The sequence below is a fragment of the Mixophyes fleayi genome, chromosome 6 (genome assembly GCF_038048845.1).
Source record: "Mixophyes fleayi isolate aMixFle1 chromosome 6, aMixFle1.hap1, whole genome shotgun sequence".
In the NCBI taxonomy this organism is placed as follows: Eukaryota; Metazoa; Chordata; class Amphibia; order Anura; family Limnodynastidae; genus Mixophyes; species Mixophyes fleayi.
In genome coordinates, this window is record NC_134407.1 from 182,000,432 (window position 1) to 182,017,979 (window position 17,548).

Sequence of the window (17,548 nt, forward strand, 5' to 3'; positions counted from 1 at the left end):
AGTAGCAGTGGTAATATACCCTCAGCTGTAATAAAGGGTTGCATAAAGCAAAAGTACCTTTTTAACTCCAAGGATGTCTTCAATGAGTGTCGCCGTTTGCAGGAAGGTCTTTTTGTTAGTCATTAACGTGAATAGGAAAAGCACAAAGTCGTTCCGCTCTGCCAAGCGCTTGGTGACCCCTTCTGTCTATGGGAACACCAATAAAATTAGTTAGTCTAGTTTTTCAGGTTGATGCAGAGATCAGAGAGCTGTAATCAGTGAGGGTTATTAAGAAATTTAAATAGATAGACATTATCCAAATTAGAAACGAATAAAGCTCTTCCTAAAAATAATCTGAATAAAAGCAACAACAAAGATATGGCCAACATGTTCAAACCTTATTCCTCAAAATCTGCTGATCCAGAGAAAGGAAAAAAAAAAAAACAACACTTTTGGACAGCACATAGGGTGGGAAGTCTAAGGAAAGAATCCAGGTAATCAGACACTACCCAGCTGTGGATTCTTTGTTGTACTAGGAAAATATTCATTGTATTGAAAATTAAAGTATTATAGGTTTATTACACCAACAAAAAAAACGAGGGGCTGAGGAATAACGAATATGTGTGTCAACAGCTTTTATTCTGGTTGTGACCAAGTAGACTTTTTTTGAAAATTAAATGGCTGATTAGATCTCATACTAAGGCTATTGTTAGATGATAGATTAAATAAAAAGACTCCATCATGGGACATATCAGGAGACTTATTAAAAACCGGTTTCAAAGAAAAATAAAAAAAAGTGTCACTTTCCACAGCAACAAATCAGATGTTTAATTGTCTGATCATCACTAGAACAACGACATGAGCAATTCCTGGTTTTGAAGATACTTGATGCCCATCACACCTACCAAAGTGTACTTACATATAGGCAGTCAATGAAACATAAAATTCATACTATATTTTAAACTCTGTAAATACAATCCCCATTACCACCACATGCAGCTCTCTCCTCCCACCACCCTTCTCTAAATGAGAGTTTATATCAGCTTTTACCTCTGCAGTATTGGTATAATACCAGTGTACATTGCCCAGCGCTAGTCACAGGCAACATCTCACATCACAAGCATAAGCAAATTACTTTACAGAGACAGACATTTTTATAGACATTAACTCCACACCAAGAAAAACCACTTTCTAATTATATGGTTATTTAAAACAAAGGAAGTTGCAAGTTTATTCTGCTAATGAAGTACAGCGAGTCCTGTGAGTAATACAATTACATCCAGCCAGTAATGGTTATTTACAGTGCATCCGGAAATATTCACAGCACTTCACTTTTTCCACATTTTATTATGTTACAGACTTATTCCAAAATGGAATAAGTTCCTTTTTTCCCCTAAAAATTCTACACACAATACCCCAGAATGACAACGTGAAAAAAGTTTGAGATTTTTGCAAATTTATTAAAAATAAAAAAATTAAAAAAATCACATGTACATAAGTATTCACAGCCTTTGCCATGAAGCTCAAAATTGAGCTCAGGTGCATCCTGTTTCCACTGATCATCCTTGAGATGTTTCTACAGCTTAATTGGAGTCCACCTGTGGTAAATTCAGTTGATTGGACATGATTTGCAAAGGCACACACCTGTCTATATAAGGTCCCACACTTGACAGTACATGTCAGAGCACAAATCAAGCATGAAGTCAAAGGAATTGTCTGTAGACCTCTGAGACAGGATTGTCTCAAGGCACAAATCTGGGGAAGGATACAGAAAAATATCTGCTTCTTTAAAGGTCCCTATGAGCACAGTGGCCCCCATCATACATAAATGGAAGAAGTTCGGAACCACCAGGACTCTTCCTAAAGCTGGCCGGCCGTCTAAACTGAGCGATCGCGGAGCCAGGGAGGTGACCAATAACCCGATGGTCACTCTGTCAGAGCTACAGCATTTCTCTGTGGAGAGAGGAGAACCTTCCATAAGGACAACCATCTCTGCAGCAATCCACCAATCAGGCCTGTATGGTAGAGTGGTCAGACTGAAACCACGCCTTAGTAAAAAGCACATGGCAGGCCGCCTGCAGTTTGCCAAAATGCACCTGAAGAACTCTCCAACCATGAGAAACAAAATTCTCTGGTCTGATGAGACAAAGATTGAACTCTTTGGCGTGAATGCCAGGCGTCATGTTTGGAGGAAACCTGGCACCGCTCATCACCAGGCCAATACCATCCCTACAGTGAAGCATGGTGGTGGCAGCATCATGCTGTGGGGAAGTTTTTTAGCGGCAGGAACTGGGAGACTAGTCAGGATAGAGGGAAAGATGAATGCAGCAATGTACAGAGACATCCTGGATGAAAACCTGCTCCAGAGCGCTCTTGACCTCAGACTGGGGCGACGGTTCATCTTTCAGCAGGACAACGACCCTAAGCACACAGCCAAGATATCAAAGGAGTAGCTTCAGGACAACTCTGTGAATGTCCTTGAGTGGCCCAGCCAGAGCCCAGACTTGAATCTGATTAAACATCTCTGGAGAGATCTGAAAATGGCTGTGCACACTTCCCATCCAACCTGATGGAGCTTGAGAGGTGCTGCAAAGAGGAATGGGCGAAACTGCCAAAAAGTTAGGTGTGCCAAGCTTGTGGCATCATATTCCCAAAAAAATTGAGGCTGTAATTGCATCAACAAAGTACTGAGCAAAGGCTGTGAATACTTATGTACATGTGATTTCTTAGTTTCTTATTTTTAATAGATTTGCAAAAATCTCAAAAAAAAACTTTCACGTTGTCATTATGGGGCATTGTGTGTAGAATTTTGAGGTAAAAAAATGTATTTATTCCATTTTGGAATCAGGCTGTAACATAACAAAATGTGTAAAAAGTGAAGCGCTGTGAATACTTTCCGGATGCACTGTATACCCAAGGGCAAAGCTTATTAATGGTAATAACTTCACTCATGTGTCCTGCATACAGATACATAATTGCAGTCTCACCATTTATAAACGGTAAGGACTTGAAAAGACAATTACATAGAATGCTTTAATCCGATGGGATTCCAGGACAAATTTAATTTAGAAATACTAAGAGTAGAGAATAGTATAGAGCAGTGTTTCCTAAACCCAGTCCTCAGTGCAGGTATTCCAAGTCACAAATTAAATAATTAAATTACCTGTGGATCTGTTACAATGTGTCAGTCAGTAATGAATACACCTGTGCTCAAACAAAGAGATATGGAATACATACACTGCTAGGGGTACCTGAGGACTGGGTTTGGGGAACACTGGCCTAGGGGCTGGTGTCATACAGATTAAACTGTATTAAAAATGTGTCAAAGTTTCGGAGTGAAATATAAATTACAGCCTGAACTATATGTATATGTAAATAAATGGACAGGGAGTATACAGGGCAAATTTAAAAGGGTTGGCACACCCCCTGGAGAAAAGAGCAGGAGACAGAGAGACTTAGTCATATGTCTGTAGCCCAATTAAAAATAATACACACAGACATTATATAAACATATATATATACAAAAATGGTTCCAATCTAAAGGTTTAACATATAGAACGATTGTCTCTAGCTGTACAAAACATTAAGATAGATATAACGATTTCTTATTTTTTACAGAAAACAAGTAGCGAAAGTATAATCATAATCAGCGGCTAAATTATACTCTATTTTACTCCTACTCCTGTCCGCTTGACTAGTTCTACTAGTTGATCACGGACTCCTGAGCTCATACCAAACATAACATCTATAACATCCTTGTGAAGCGGGCGAGATGAAGGGCCTCAAGGATGCAATTCACAGTGAATAGAGTAATTCAAGCTCCGCCCCTGTGGCGCAATGACTCATCTACAGTATTGGTGGTCAGGCTAAATTTACGGGAATCTCTGCGTCATCCGCTCCTGACCAGTTACCACTGACCTTCCGTCTGGTATCTCCTCCAGAGGAGAGTTAGACAAAGTTGGCAAGTATGCACTTACTATAGTGCCATTTAGACCACTGCTGTCCCAATGTCTTCATGGAAAGAGCTGCATGTATAAATACATATCCTAGCATAAGGGTGGCATGAAACAGTCTATAAAGATAACCTGGCAGGCAGAATAAAAAAAATAACCAAAATAACCCAAAAGATGCTGCTATTCTACAAGTTAATCATTGCATAGGGAATTGCATCAAAAACAGGAAAAACAAAGAGGTTCTTACACATATGCAGGTGTTGTACAGGATGCTCAAACAATCTTTGATCAACTCATCGCTGACTGAAACAGAAGAAAAACATGTAGGAAATCACTCACATGAAAAGATAAAATATTACAAGTGCAAGAGGTGCAGGACAGGAGGTAGACAGACACTGAAACACATTGCACAGAGACGTTTGAAAGGTATAAGAGACAGATGCAGTAGAAGAAATTGAGCAACCAGCATTAAAGCATCCATTGTTTTCTTAACTGATGTTCAGCAATAAAGAACAGGGGAACCTCCAGGGTTTTTTTTTTTTGCTTATTCTCATAATTTGTAATAGTGTACCCTTATCAATCTATTTAAACATTGTACTGTACAATCAGAGGTATTTAACCAGAATTATAAACAGAAGTGCATTGACAGGCGTTCAGGAAACAAATTGTTCCTTGTTCTAAGGAGCTGACAGTTAATTAGATTTGTGGTAAAATAATAGAATCTCAGTTGTACCAACCCAATTTCCATCTTATATTGAAAATGCTGGACTGTAAGCTTTTGAGTCTAGTAGGACAGTTCAGTGTGGAATCTTTTAACAAACCCTTCATTTTTAAGCCAGCTTCCTGCACTCATAGTTGGGAATGGATTTTGGTGGTGTATTTGGAATCAGGTCCTCTAACACACCTTACCTACCAAATGGCAGTGAGCATGTGTAGGATATAGAAACAGCATTTTGATACTGGGTGGGTATCATCCATGTTAATCATTGGCTACCTCTCACCATGAAGGTGGTGCCCTCCATGAATGTATGGAGCAAATAGAGTAGTTCAGCAATTTGCTTCATATCTTATATATAATACTATGTTGCATTGCTTTAGTAAACTACTGTTGCCTCTATATTTGACAACAGGTCTACTTTAAAGCAACAATCCCATTGGGGAGAAAGTGTGTTTTGCATGTTTTTTAAACATAAATCACTGTGGCAAGATAAAATTACAAGCTGGGTAATAAACATTTTCCTTGGTTTGTCTCTTCAGGCTGCTGTTAATGATTTATAGTTCAGCACTATTTGACCACTGTTATGTGACTACCATAACAACCACAGTCACATAATATAGTGAGCAGAGGCACTTTGGAAGGTGTATCTGAGTCAAGTCTGCTTGTGCACCATACAATCCTCCCCCTCCTTCTGCCAAAACATGACCACAGAGGCTTCCTACACAATACAGAACACTGAGAAGTATGGAAACAGCAGGTTTGGAAGCTGTAGAAAGAAATTTCAGCGTTCCAGCGGAAAGTCCGAGTGTGACGGGCAACCATACTCGTCTCCCCTCAGGAGAGATTTTGAAAAAGGAGATAATGATTGGAAGCAGAACTAAGAAAATAACTAAATAGTAATAGGAGTACCTTTATAAGCATGCTTCTTTACAAGAACAAAAATATGTATGTTGGATTACTGTTTTAAGTATTATTAAATCCCATTTCATATAAATGCAAGCTACAACTGTTTATCGCCCTCTATGTAAACAAATGCTATTGTGAATTCAATGTGAAGAGAGGAACGCTGGAGTGGGTCACTCACTTTTCTGTTTCTTCTTCTGAGGAAAGAGGCTTGGTCTCATGAGAATCTCCACAAGAAGCTGCAGGGAGACAGTTACTCATGTAAGTATGTAATGCACAGTTCATAAATACATAGAAAGACACACACAGAGGATTTTCAACAGCTTCCAGACTGTATTTATATACGACCCAACTACCAATGGCAGTTCCTGGAAAGGTTTGTGCCCGCTGCCAACATAGAGCCTGGAATCTCTCCAACCGATTTGTTGCTTTATACTGCTGGTAATGTCAATATTTCCCATACATGTTATTATCTGCTTCTTCAGATGGGTTTGACCAATGAGAACCCTAGTAACAAAGTTGCCTCTGTTTACCAATGCTATCTTTAACACTGTGTGCTGCTACAGTTGTATTCCTGTCAACCCCAGAAAACCCTCCACCCATAATCTAAACCTCTGAATGATGACAAATACACACACTTCATGCACCATAGTGCAGAAAATAAAAACACCTTCGATAAAGATTAAAACAAATATTTACACCATCACATTTAGCTTATTTCTTACAGAAATAACGTCCCACTAGCTACTGTTATTACAAATGTCATGCATAATTTAAATACATTTTGCAAAACAGAATTCCATAAAGATCAGTAGCACGTTTTAGTTTAATCAATTTTTACACAGCTCTATTTCCAGTAAGGAAAATATAAATCAAATTGTTTTTTTTCTTTTTTTAACACTTCCCTTGCCAGGAGAAAGCATAGACAAACACAAACTCTATGCAAATGTCCCGAGTCTACAGGAGTGCCGCATAGCATTAAAATTGCTACTTCCAACTTTAAGACTGCCTTGTAGGGCAGAGGCGCTGCACCATAGCACTTGTTCTTGGGACAAGTAAGGGCATTTGGCACACATACTATTTCTTACATTAACAGGACATGATATTTTAATGAACAAATCAGAACTGAAATCTGGCTTTGTGCAAAACAAAAATATGTGCATGATTAAAAACAGTAATCGCACATTCTTATAAACCTTTACATCATTTGGAGGACTTTTGTAAAAGGTTTGCACACTACATGTGCACCAGATCAGTGTATTCCACAGTAAATAGCTGGGAGATGTTTTAAATAGCGCGGTTAGGTGTAAAGAAATCCATATGGATAAGTGACAGACTAAGAGCCTCAGGGTTAGGAGCAAATCCACCTAAAGGGTGCAAATTTGGACCTGGATAAACCATGTTGCAAAGCAAGTGGTACAATTTGTTTTTTTTTAATTCAGAACTGCCAAATATGAACAGGATTTTCCAGGACACTTACTTCCCAATATCCAATATTCTATAGCACACTGAATACAACTCCCTCCAAGGTCAACCATAGAGAACCCAAATATTGCTGGTAAGGAAGAATTTCTATACATGTTAATCCTGTGATAACAAATACAACGTAAGCCATGGGTTAATTAGTACCGTTCTCACTGTAAACAAATCCACAACCATCTGAATGAAACATTAGAACTCCAAAGCTTATCAAACTTACATCAACACCCCCAAATAAGTCAAAGGTGTAGGTGTTGGGAAAGGGGAACTCAGGACTAGACTTCTTGTCGTCGGTCACAATTGCCATCGCTTCCATAGAAAGCAGAGGAGAGATTTCCTGTGTGGGGGGAAAATAATATGCATACATTAGGCTATAGATTGCAGCTTGTATAGTGCAGTGAGTGGCCAATGGCCTAGGCCCAAATGATGTATCTTTCCATTTGAGAACATCCATTATAGAAAAAGGGTTTCTGAAAAAGGTTCATAAAAAAATGGGTGATTTTAAAAAAATTATTCAGTTACTCCTTAAATAAAACAAGCACTTTATCCCATCATTAAAAACATGTGCTCTATTCATAACGACAGAACCAGAAAAATTCCATTGTATATGTTTTGCACTTGTTATATATGTATCAGAGAATGACGGTCCTCTTACTATGGTAAATGACATGTGCAATTATCCGATTGCCAATTTCACTATTCCTTGGTAATGGTAGAGTGCAAGCCGTATTGCCTAACCACGAAACGCGATGCAAATGAATTGAAAAACATTCCCTGTGAAGTGCTCACAATCACTTGGCCTCAGCAACAATCACTAATCCTAGTAGTCTCAAGGTACAAATTCCAAAATTGTCTAAAGCCGCTTTAAGAGGCCATGTCTTTCACTCTTCACCAATGCTGGTCAGTCTACCTTTGTTATTATAAACACCCCTGTAGTACCCACTGCCCCTTATCAAACATTTATATAGGATACACACATTTAATTATGTTTAAATATATACCTATATTACATGTCGTCTTTTTTTTTTTTTTTTTTTTACCATTTTTATTATTTGATGACCTTTAAATAAAGGAATTTAAAAAAAATGATACAAAACCCATTCAGGTTTTAGAAAAATTACAGTAAAAATCTTAGTTAATAAAATAACGCAAGAACGTGTAACCCACAGCAGACACATTAGACTCCAAAACGTTGATAGCTGATTGGCTGCTATGTGTTACAGCATTCCATTACATCATGTTATTAAATTAATCTCTTAGCATTGAAATGACTTCTATTATACTGTAAATTTTACAGTTCTATCTGGGACACAATCTCTTATAGGGTGAAAAAAAAGTGTGTACCTTCAGGATGCCCTGGCACTGAGAGAAATCACTGTTGGGATGGCTGCCTTCATACAACTTGCGCAGGAGCAGAGGGATACTGTTCCACTTAGCCGGTTTGTCTCTTTCTTTCAGTAGCTCCTCTGTAATCTGCAATGACAATAGAATCCATCAGAATGGGAAGTCCTCTAATATCGCAGCCATCTCCTTATATTCCACATGTCATGATGAAATGATGCCAGGGAAACACTGTCATAGATATACACAGCTGGTAGACAGTTGTCCTGGACTGCACAAGTACTACTCAGGAGAGCATTAATAAAAAAAAATTAAAATAAATCACTGATAAGATTTTACCACTTTTACACAATCTTCCACCAAATATTGATTAAACAAGTCCTCAATGTAATAAAGACTTTTCCACTGAGCACAAAACTTGCTGATCCATCGGGAAAGCTTTTCAACCTTTAGGGGGAGATTCAATCAGAAGCGAGATGTCTCTGGAACGTCCGCGAGACAGAAATCTCCGCTCATTTACAAACAAGTGGAGATTCTTCCCGTAATTGCCGGCAATGCGTGCAGCACAATGTCATATAGAGCCGTCACATCAATACTCCCACATCACTATTCTGTGCGGTTTCTATTAAAGCCGTACAAACGGGCACTTTCCCTCAAAGTGAACACTGGACAAGAGACAATAGAACATGTGTCCAAGATTCAACCAAGTTCAATTCACCACGTGATAAAACTTATTGCAGACCAAAACTACCACAGATGCAGGGAAAGTTTCCTTTTGTACGAGCCCTTAAGATTCTCGCATTTGTTTCTATGTTGGTCTAGCCCAGGCCTGGACAACCTGTGTCTCTCTAAGCATTGTGAAAGTCCCAGCATACCCAGCTTTCAGCTTGCTATAACCTGACAAGGCATCCTAGGACTTGCTGTAGTTTCACAACACCTGGAGAGCCACAGGTTGTCCAGGCCTGGTCTAACCTCTCTCACTTTTGTACAGATGGACACCGTAGTTGGCTCAGCTGAAATGAGCTGCAGTGAACATTCTGGAATTCTCTGTGGCTACAGGTTGTTTTTCATGTTTATAAAAATGGTTCCTAGAGTTTTTATAAATCTTCCATGATTAACACCTCACACTTTTTCTATGCCAGGTCTGGCTATGTGTAGGACAATAGTCTTTCAATGATAATTGATCAGTTTTAAAGTAGAATATCCGGTCTACAAAGTGGGACTGGGATCCAGCATTCGGGCAATCAATCATTCCGATTGATTGCCCGAAGTCCTGCAGCTGCTCTTCTCACTCACTGGACCACGCAGTACCCATCAGGGCCAGCTGAAGCAAGGAGGGACCAGTCTTTTTTTCATACTGGTCAAACTTTGGGGACTTACTTTCAGATCTGACAGTCATACTGACAGACCGCGCATGCATCACATGAAGGCACCGCACAGCAAGTACCGATTCAAGTTGGCACGTGCACAGTGGGCATTACAGCCAGGTACGATGACATCATTGCCCCTGGCTGACGCACACAGCGTCTACGTCTTTGTGGTGAATCACCACACACACCTGGCCGCTGGGAGTTTCTGGGCCTGGACTATAAAACCCAGACCCTGGACTCCCCCTCTCTCTCTTGCCCCTGGACAATGAGCTTTCCACTACACTACAGAGAAGGATTTGATAAGTATAATACTGGTTTATCTATATAGTGTATTAGGGATCTCCCTCCACTAAAAAAAAGGGATTGGTAGTATCACATATATTTCTATATATTTAAATAGATAAATAACTATTGCCTCTATTTATGATACTGATTTGACTCTTTACCTGATCTCTAACTATTGCTTGAGATACACTATTTGGAATAGTTAAATCAATATTATAAATAGTAATTCTTAGTAAAGATACATGTGTACAGATCTAGTGCAAGGATAGTATAAGGTTAAATAGTGTAAAGAATAAAGGTGGTGAACCTAGGTTTAATTTTTATTTTGATGTACTATTCTATTAAGATTTCTGTGTTAACAGTAAAATACATATAATGTTGTGAGCATTGGTTATTTATAATGGATATATATTGTGAAGTAACGCTGAGATACAGTAAGTATTGGATAATTCTGAAAGGCTTTAGGTGTATTTAGTGCAGTGAAGGGACTGAACAAGACAACATTTAAGAAAAAGTGTACAGAAAAAGTGTGAGTGTATCCGAGTACAGAATAAGAAGGTAGTGTGCGCAATTAAAGCGTAACACGCATTTCAAATTTTCTTGGCATGGTGCTGTATAAACTTGCCAGTCAACTAAACTTCATTACTGCAAATTATTTAATTTGAAATAAAAAATTAGTAAATAGAAATGGCGCTGATTTAGGATGCTCTCAAAATCACAACAATGGTCCGACATCATTGCTGTGATTTTGAGAGCATCCTAAATCATTAGCGCCATTTCTATTTACTAACATTTTCTGTCTATACTTGTGAACATACGTTGATGGATTGTATGTAAGTGAATAGTGGCTGCTTTTGATTTGTCAGCGCAGACATACCAGTTTTTTTATATATTTAATTTGAAAAGCACCTTTATAAATAACCCAATATGGGCTCAATCATAACACATCTCACAGATCTTGACACATGGCCAATCCGTTTAAACTTTTATTTACAAACACTCATGGACAAAAAAACACATACCCACGTCAATATAAACAATATGTGATGAACTGTGGATGCAACTGCAAAGACCACAAATAGGTGTTTCACAATGACTGTTTTTCCAGACATGGAATTGCCATAAAGACTTCTCTTAAAGCGGTCTGTGCAATAGAATGTTCTTTGCTTCCAGCACATATGTAAAAGAATGGTTTCCATGTGACAGTCTATTTTTAAAAACATGTGATATGTAAATCGATCAAAGGGGTGAAAAAAAACTGTACTTGCTGCTCAAGACGCAGAGATTCGAAGAAATGCAACAGCTCAGTTTAACTCACCGAAACAATAAAAAACAAATTGTGATATGGAAGCTGAATTGGCTGAGCTGGTAGGCGAGTTGGGTACCAATTTTCACCGGTCACAATACAGACAGAAATCCTGACACGAAAATCCTGACACTGTAAATAGTAACATGGAGAAAATCCTGACAGGCTAAATACTTACATGGTGAAAATACAGACATGAATAAATAGTCAGTGTGACTGCCGGCATTAATACGGCAATGAGAGTTTGTCCACGCTGATATTCCTCTGGCTGGCAGCATAAGGGTCAGCTAACCATTCAATTACCTCACACCCACCACTCAGGGGTGCGGGAAGAGCCCTGTGCTGTCAGGATGGTGGCCGCATTTATTTTTTTTTATCAAATTTTTTTTTTTTCACTATTCACTTGTAGGGGCTGTACAGACTGTCAGGATTTTATCTATGTCAGGATTTCCAGTGTCAGGATTTTCACATCAGTATTATGACCGTCGAAAATATAACTACCACAGCTGGTGGACACAATTTCTTTGCATAACAACACTAAACAATAATATTTTGTTTACTAAATGTTGCCATGTTAATCTGAAACTCCCTTTAACATCGCTATTGTCACAGACTACTACTTTTTAAGTCAATTTAAAATATCTGGCTTTCCAAAAAAATAAAAATGTACAAAACTGAATTTCCAGTGCCATAGAATTGTCTTTACTCTCAATATATAAAGCAGAGAAATGTCCAAGGAGATCTCAACATGGAAGAATTAAATGAGTAATAGGTGTCATTGTGAAACGCAGGTAATTAAGAATAAAACACCTATTTGTCACATGTGTGACTACAAATCTCTTTCACAGAGTTTTGCATATAAAGCCTGCATGAATGACGAATGTTGGCTTAACTGAGAGACATAAGACCTTGCAACATAGAGAATGGACCCGTAGTTAGGTAAAATATATATGTAGACCTGATTACAAACTATATATGAAGAGACAAATGGAACAGACAAGTGCAATAGGTTTCTTGCTCTGGGGCAAATCAAACATTTTCAAACTCAGTTATGTTCATAAAAGCACTGTACAATCCCAAAAAAATTACTTTTCTCAGTAGAGGAGCCAATACAACTCCAGTATACAAACAGCAATAACGATATCAGAAGCACCAGAACAAAACTTTTTGCAGCAAAAACAAACAAACAATAAAAACATGGTAAGTGAGATCAGATCAATTGATTGAAAGGAATCACCAAGGAGCGCGAGATCAAGATCAAATAGTAATTAGTAAATGGTCCTAAAATTGACAGTATGGATCAAATTGTTTCACCTCCTGTCTACATTTAAGTGACATGTTGAAAATATACGCCAGCACCTTTATAGAAATAGTTGCTCTTCAGGCAATTCCCTTGGAATTCACATATGAAGTAGGAATGGAATGTATCACTAACCTCACTTATTAAGTATACAGTCACAACTGTATAGCGACACTATTTAGTACACCATACTCACTAATATAGCAAGTAAGCATCATGAATACATTACATTACATTACTAATGTTTGCAATGAATACATATTGCAATAGCAATGTTTAAACTTAATAATTATGATTTAGAATGGGCACTGCTCCTGAATAATCATGTGACATCGTTATCAAAATACAAACAAGATCAGAGCACTTGGTATAAATAAGCAGTATAATGTGTATTATGAACGGACATGCCAGGACCATATAAAGGCTATCACTGGGCCTAGGACTGCAGCAGGACACAGGTAAGTGCACATAGTGGCCTATATTACCTGGGAGCCTCGGGTAAGGCCACGCCCGGTCAGCTGTCCCCTACGGATCCGACTCAGTATATTCTCCACCCGTCGGTGTCCAGAGCCCAGGCGAGGAGGTACGATCCCCGCAGCGGCCATGGATCCGTCCACTAAGCGAACAACGGGAAGTATAGAAAACAGACCGGATGTGATTGACTAACGTAAAGAAGGCTGACAAATGCCATACCGGAAGTTGCTTGCAATGCCCGCTGGGTATTGTAGTCTTGTGGCTCAGAGCGCAGAGTGGTACAATGACACAGTTGACTCATGTTTTTGTGAGCAAAGCATGATGGGAAATTATTTTGTTGGCTTGTAGTAGTGAGTAGAACAGTAACTGTATTGAACGTTCTAAAAAGGAAGAATGGAGGTGTTGCCCCTAGCAACCAATCCGATTCTAATTATCATTTATTTAGTACAGTTTACATAATGCTAGTCAGAATCTGTTTCGTTGCTATGGGCTACACATTCACTTTTCCTTTTTAGAAGTTTTAGTAAATCTACACCCTGGTTGGTTGGTAAATTAAGCTAATAATGTTGCCAAATACCCACAATTCAACATTAAACATCCTAAATTAATGTCAACCACTTGAAATTATTATACAAAGCCACCAAATGTAAATGTGTGTAAAAAAAAATATATATGACCGTTCCAAAGGAATACTTAGTCCATTAATGTGCCTGTCATCATCATCAACAACATTTATTTATATATAAAATTCATAAATAATTCACTGGCAATATCAATATAACCCCTGATATTAATTTAAAGCTTTCAAAGGTAATTTAAAATGTGCATGTTAATAGTAATGACCACAAATATAAATACAAACCCATCAAAGAAAGTTAAATAGTTCACAACTGAACAATTACAACAAATTCAATAGAACAACTTTTTTCATTATGTATTGCAATTTAGGGTCAGCAACTAGTATTTCCCCTGCCTCAATATGGCCAGCCCCTCGTGGACACAACCCTCAGATTGAGCTATGAGGTTTAATAATCGGATCCAATAGTTCCTATTCACAGCATAGGAACTAGAAGTTGTCAGTGACAATCGATGTTTATACATCCTGCCTGACAGCATATATATAAGTAAGTGGTTGACAAGTGCTTATTCTACTGCCAACATGCCCAAATTATTCTGCCTCTTTACTGGTCACTCTAGGTCAGTGGTTAATAATATATTATAACATATTTTAGCACACAGTACCCTAAAAAAGCTACAGAACTCACTGAGGAACCCCTACCTGTCCGTATCCGATCCCTCTCCAAAGCTGGGCTACACGTTTCTAGTACCTTAACTAGAAATGTTTGAGTAGTAGGTAAAAAAAACAGTGTCGAAAACAAAATACCAATAATACTGTCTTTTATGTCTGTAGTGAGGTGTTGTCATCTGCTTCTGTGTAATGGTGAAAAAATTCAAAGTCATCAGGGGTGGTACTAAGAATCTTCTGAAGTGAATCAGCGATGGATTGTCTGCGCAGAATGGTTAATGTCTTATTTTGCCACAAAAAAATTTAATTTGTACATACCAATTTAGGACCGTCAATTATATGACACACCTTGGTGGAATCTTGGGGTTCCAAGGAACCCAGTTTGAGGAATGCAGGTCTAGCTGAATGCTTCCTGACTGTTTACTAGGCATCAGAATAGATAGCTGGCAGAGTGCTGACTGAAGATGCTGGGATCAACAAAGGACAGCTAGGGGATAGGTTAAATTTCTTTGTCACAGGAACAAACAACATCTTAATAGCAATGGTGTTTCTTAGCTTTTAAGTGCATACATATTCCACAAGAATGTAGTTATAAATCTGGGCTCCTGGCCCTTCTCTTATACATATTTTTCTACACATCATTGGGGTGGGTAAACCAACCCCCTTAACCAATTCAGGCTTTAGTAAGAGTTAGCGTGGACATCTTTACATTCACACTGCTGTTCACATGCAACCAGCTGCCTGGATGTCAGCCCCGTCTTGACATGGGCACCTCTTCGTCTGGGTTGGGAAATCATCATCATCATCATTTATTTATTTATATAGCGCCAGCAAATTCCGTAGCGCTTTACAATTGGGAACAAACATTAATAAGACAATACTGGGTAATACATACAGACAGAGAGGTAAGAGAACCCTGCTCGCAAGCTTACAATCTATGGGACAATGGTTTCATACACAAGGGTAATTGCTACATCATATTGTACACTGGACCAGCTAGAATGCAAAGGTAAAAGTACTGAGTGGGCTGTGTGTGTACCAATGTTGGTCAGAGGGTTGTTGTCTTGTGTTAGTTGTGTAGAGGGTGGTAATAGGGTAATCTAGGGAGATTAAGATGGTGGTTGAGGAATATTATAAGCTTGTCTGAAGAGGTGGGTTTTCAGAGAACGCTTGAATGTTTGAAGACTAGTGGAAACTCTTACTGTGCGAGGGAGGGAATTCCACAAAGTGGGTGCAGCCCGAAAAAAATCCTGTAACCGAGAATGGGAGGATGTGATGAGAGTGGATGAGAGATGCAGATCTTGTGCAGAACGGAGGTGTCGAGTAGGGAGATATTTTGAGGCAAGTGAGGAAATGTATGTCGGTGCAATTTTGTTGACGGACTTGGGAAATGTAATCTTACTTACTACCACAGCTTTGTCTCCAGAGTCTAGTGCCATCTCTGAGCCAAATTCGTATCCAGGAGGTTCAGAGCCAGATCCTAGAGATGTATCCCAGAATCACTGGGAAATACATACATATTTCATATTTTCACAAGGCACATTGTGTGCCTAAAACGTGCTTAAAGGGGGACCCAGCCACATACCTCATGAGTGACAACAATAAATAGTGAATCCCACCTGAGTAAGATGTGTTAATCTATATGCACAAAATAATGAGAAAAGTGAATGTACATGATTATTAATATAGAATTTTAAGAATACTACATAATCAGTTAAATAATAGATTTTATGAATTAACTAAAATTGATTCATTATATACAATACATATAAGTAAAACTATACTGGTGTTGTGTACATCAATGCAATGCCTATTTATATTATACATATTATGCTATATAAATAGCCTAACTATCTGATGCTATTAATCAAGTCAATTTCATAGTCTACCTCTTAAAGATCACTTGTAGGTAAAGTACAGTATAATTATATAATTTGTTTGCTCCTAAAAGTGTCAGTTTAAGTCCTAAATATATTGTGGTATTTATCCTGTATATTTTCTCCTTTAAGCAGGACAGGATGGCATAGAGACCAGGGGTGTTAACTCCCCATCCCTAGAGGGTGACAAGAATCACACAGGAAGTATAGAATTCAATCAGTCAGACCGATTAGACACTACCTGCAGCGGAGTGTAACGGAGGGTAGGTTTTCACCAATGAGGTATGGGCTTGGCTGTGATCCCTCCGCAGGTCACAGGCCATCCGTGCAGGTATTGGACGTGACTGACAGGTGTAAAACCAGGTGTGACTGTACAGGTAGGTTAGGGATGGAAAAAGCCCAGAAATGTCACTTTATGACCAGAAACACACTGGAATAGCTAGAATAACCAGGAACACACTGGAGGATGTAGTAACCAGGAAAACACTGGGTTAATAGTTAGTACCAGAAATACACTGGAGGAGCCTGAACCTGGCTAGTAAGGACACAGGCACCCTAGTGAGTACAGAGCAGCCTTGTATAGTGGAAGGTTCATGGGGGGGGGGGGGAAGGATGTAGGCTGCAACCCAATGAAATGGAAGGAGATGATTTAAGTACAAGCGACATGCAGGCTACTGTGTATGGCCAGGAAAAAAAGATGGTGGCTGCCATCTTTGTGACTTGTCCGCGGCGCTGGGGGAAATCCCCTGGCACCATCCAGCAGAGAGCTGAGAGTGCACCGGGCTCTGTTATGTATATTGGAGAGGCAGGTGCATAACAGAAGGCTATCAAAAATCAATAATATTTTGGGCCACCGCTGTGGATGAAGAGAATTGCGTGTTCCTTATCTAGATTTACTTAGCCGACTCCAATTAGGAGGAAAATCAGGCAATCAGGGAACATCAATCAGAGTCTCAGTCACTTCACAGACTCTTCTCACAATTGTGGTGCTGCAGCGCAGTGAGAAGGAACTGTGCAGCCTCCTCTCCTAGACTCTCTCAGACCAAGGAAGTGGAGTTGATACTCTCTGTTTCTGGACCATGCTTGTTTCCAGAGAGTTTCCCAATCCCTGTGTTTTTTGGCAGGTCCTGTTTTGCTGGCCATAGCCAGGGTTTGCTTTTCTGTGACGACCGAGGAGTTAACTTTGCCTAACCACTGATGCTCCTTGCTTCGCACAAAAAAATGAACTGTCGTTGGGGTACTTTTTGCTACTGATGTCCCCAAAATTCCCCTGACTAAGGTACCAAGCACGTTTAAAATGAAGATTACGCGTGCCAG

The 17,548-nt window shown here is 39.0% G+C and overlaps 1 protein-coding gene across 1 annotated transcript in view; it reads right to left on the reverse strand.

Moving 5' to 3' along the window:
* Positions 1-13,298, reverse strand: part of TRPC4AP (transient receptor potential cation channel subfamily C member 4 associated protein) — a 33,908-nt gene extending 20,610 nt beyond the window's left edge. The window contains exons 1-6 of the mRNA XM_075177478.1: positions 13,120-13,298; positions 8,377-8,505; positions 7,253-7,369; positions 5,735-5,792; positions 4,180-4,235; positions 58-186 (exon numbers count right to left, since the gene is read on the reverse strand). Of these exons, the coding sequence (XP_075033579.1) occupies positions 58-186; positions 4,180-4,235; positions 5,735-5,792; positions 7,253-7,369; positions 8,377-8,505; positions 13,120-13,239 (609 nt within the window). The 5' untranslated portion in view covers positions 13,240-13,298. The remainder of the gene's footprint in view (positions 1-57; positions 187-4,179; positions 4,236-5,734; positions 5,793-7,252; positions 7,370-8,376; positions 8,506-13,119) is intronic.
* Between the last annotated feature and the right edge of the window lie 4,250 nt (positions 13,299-17,548).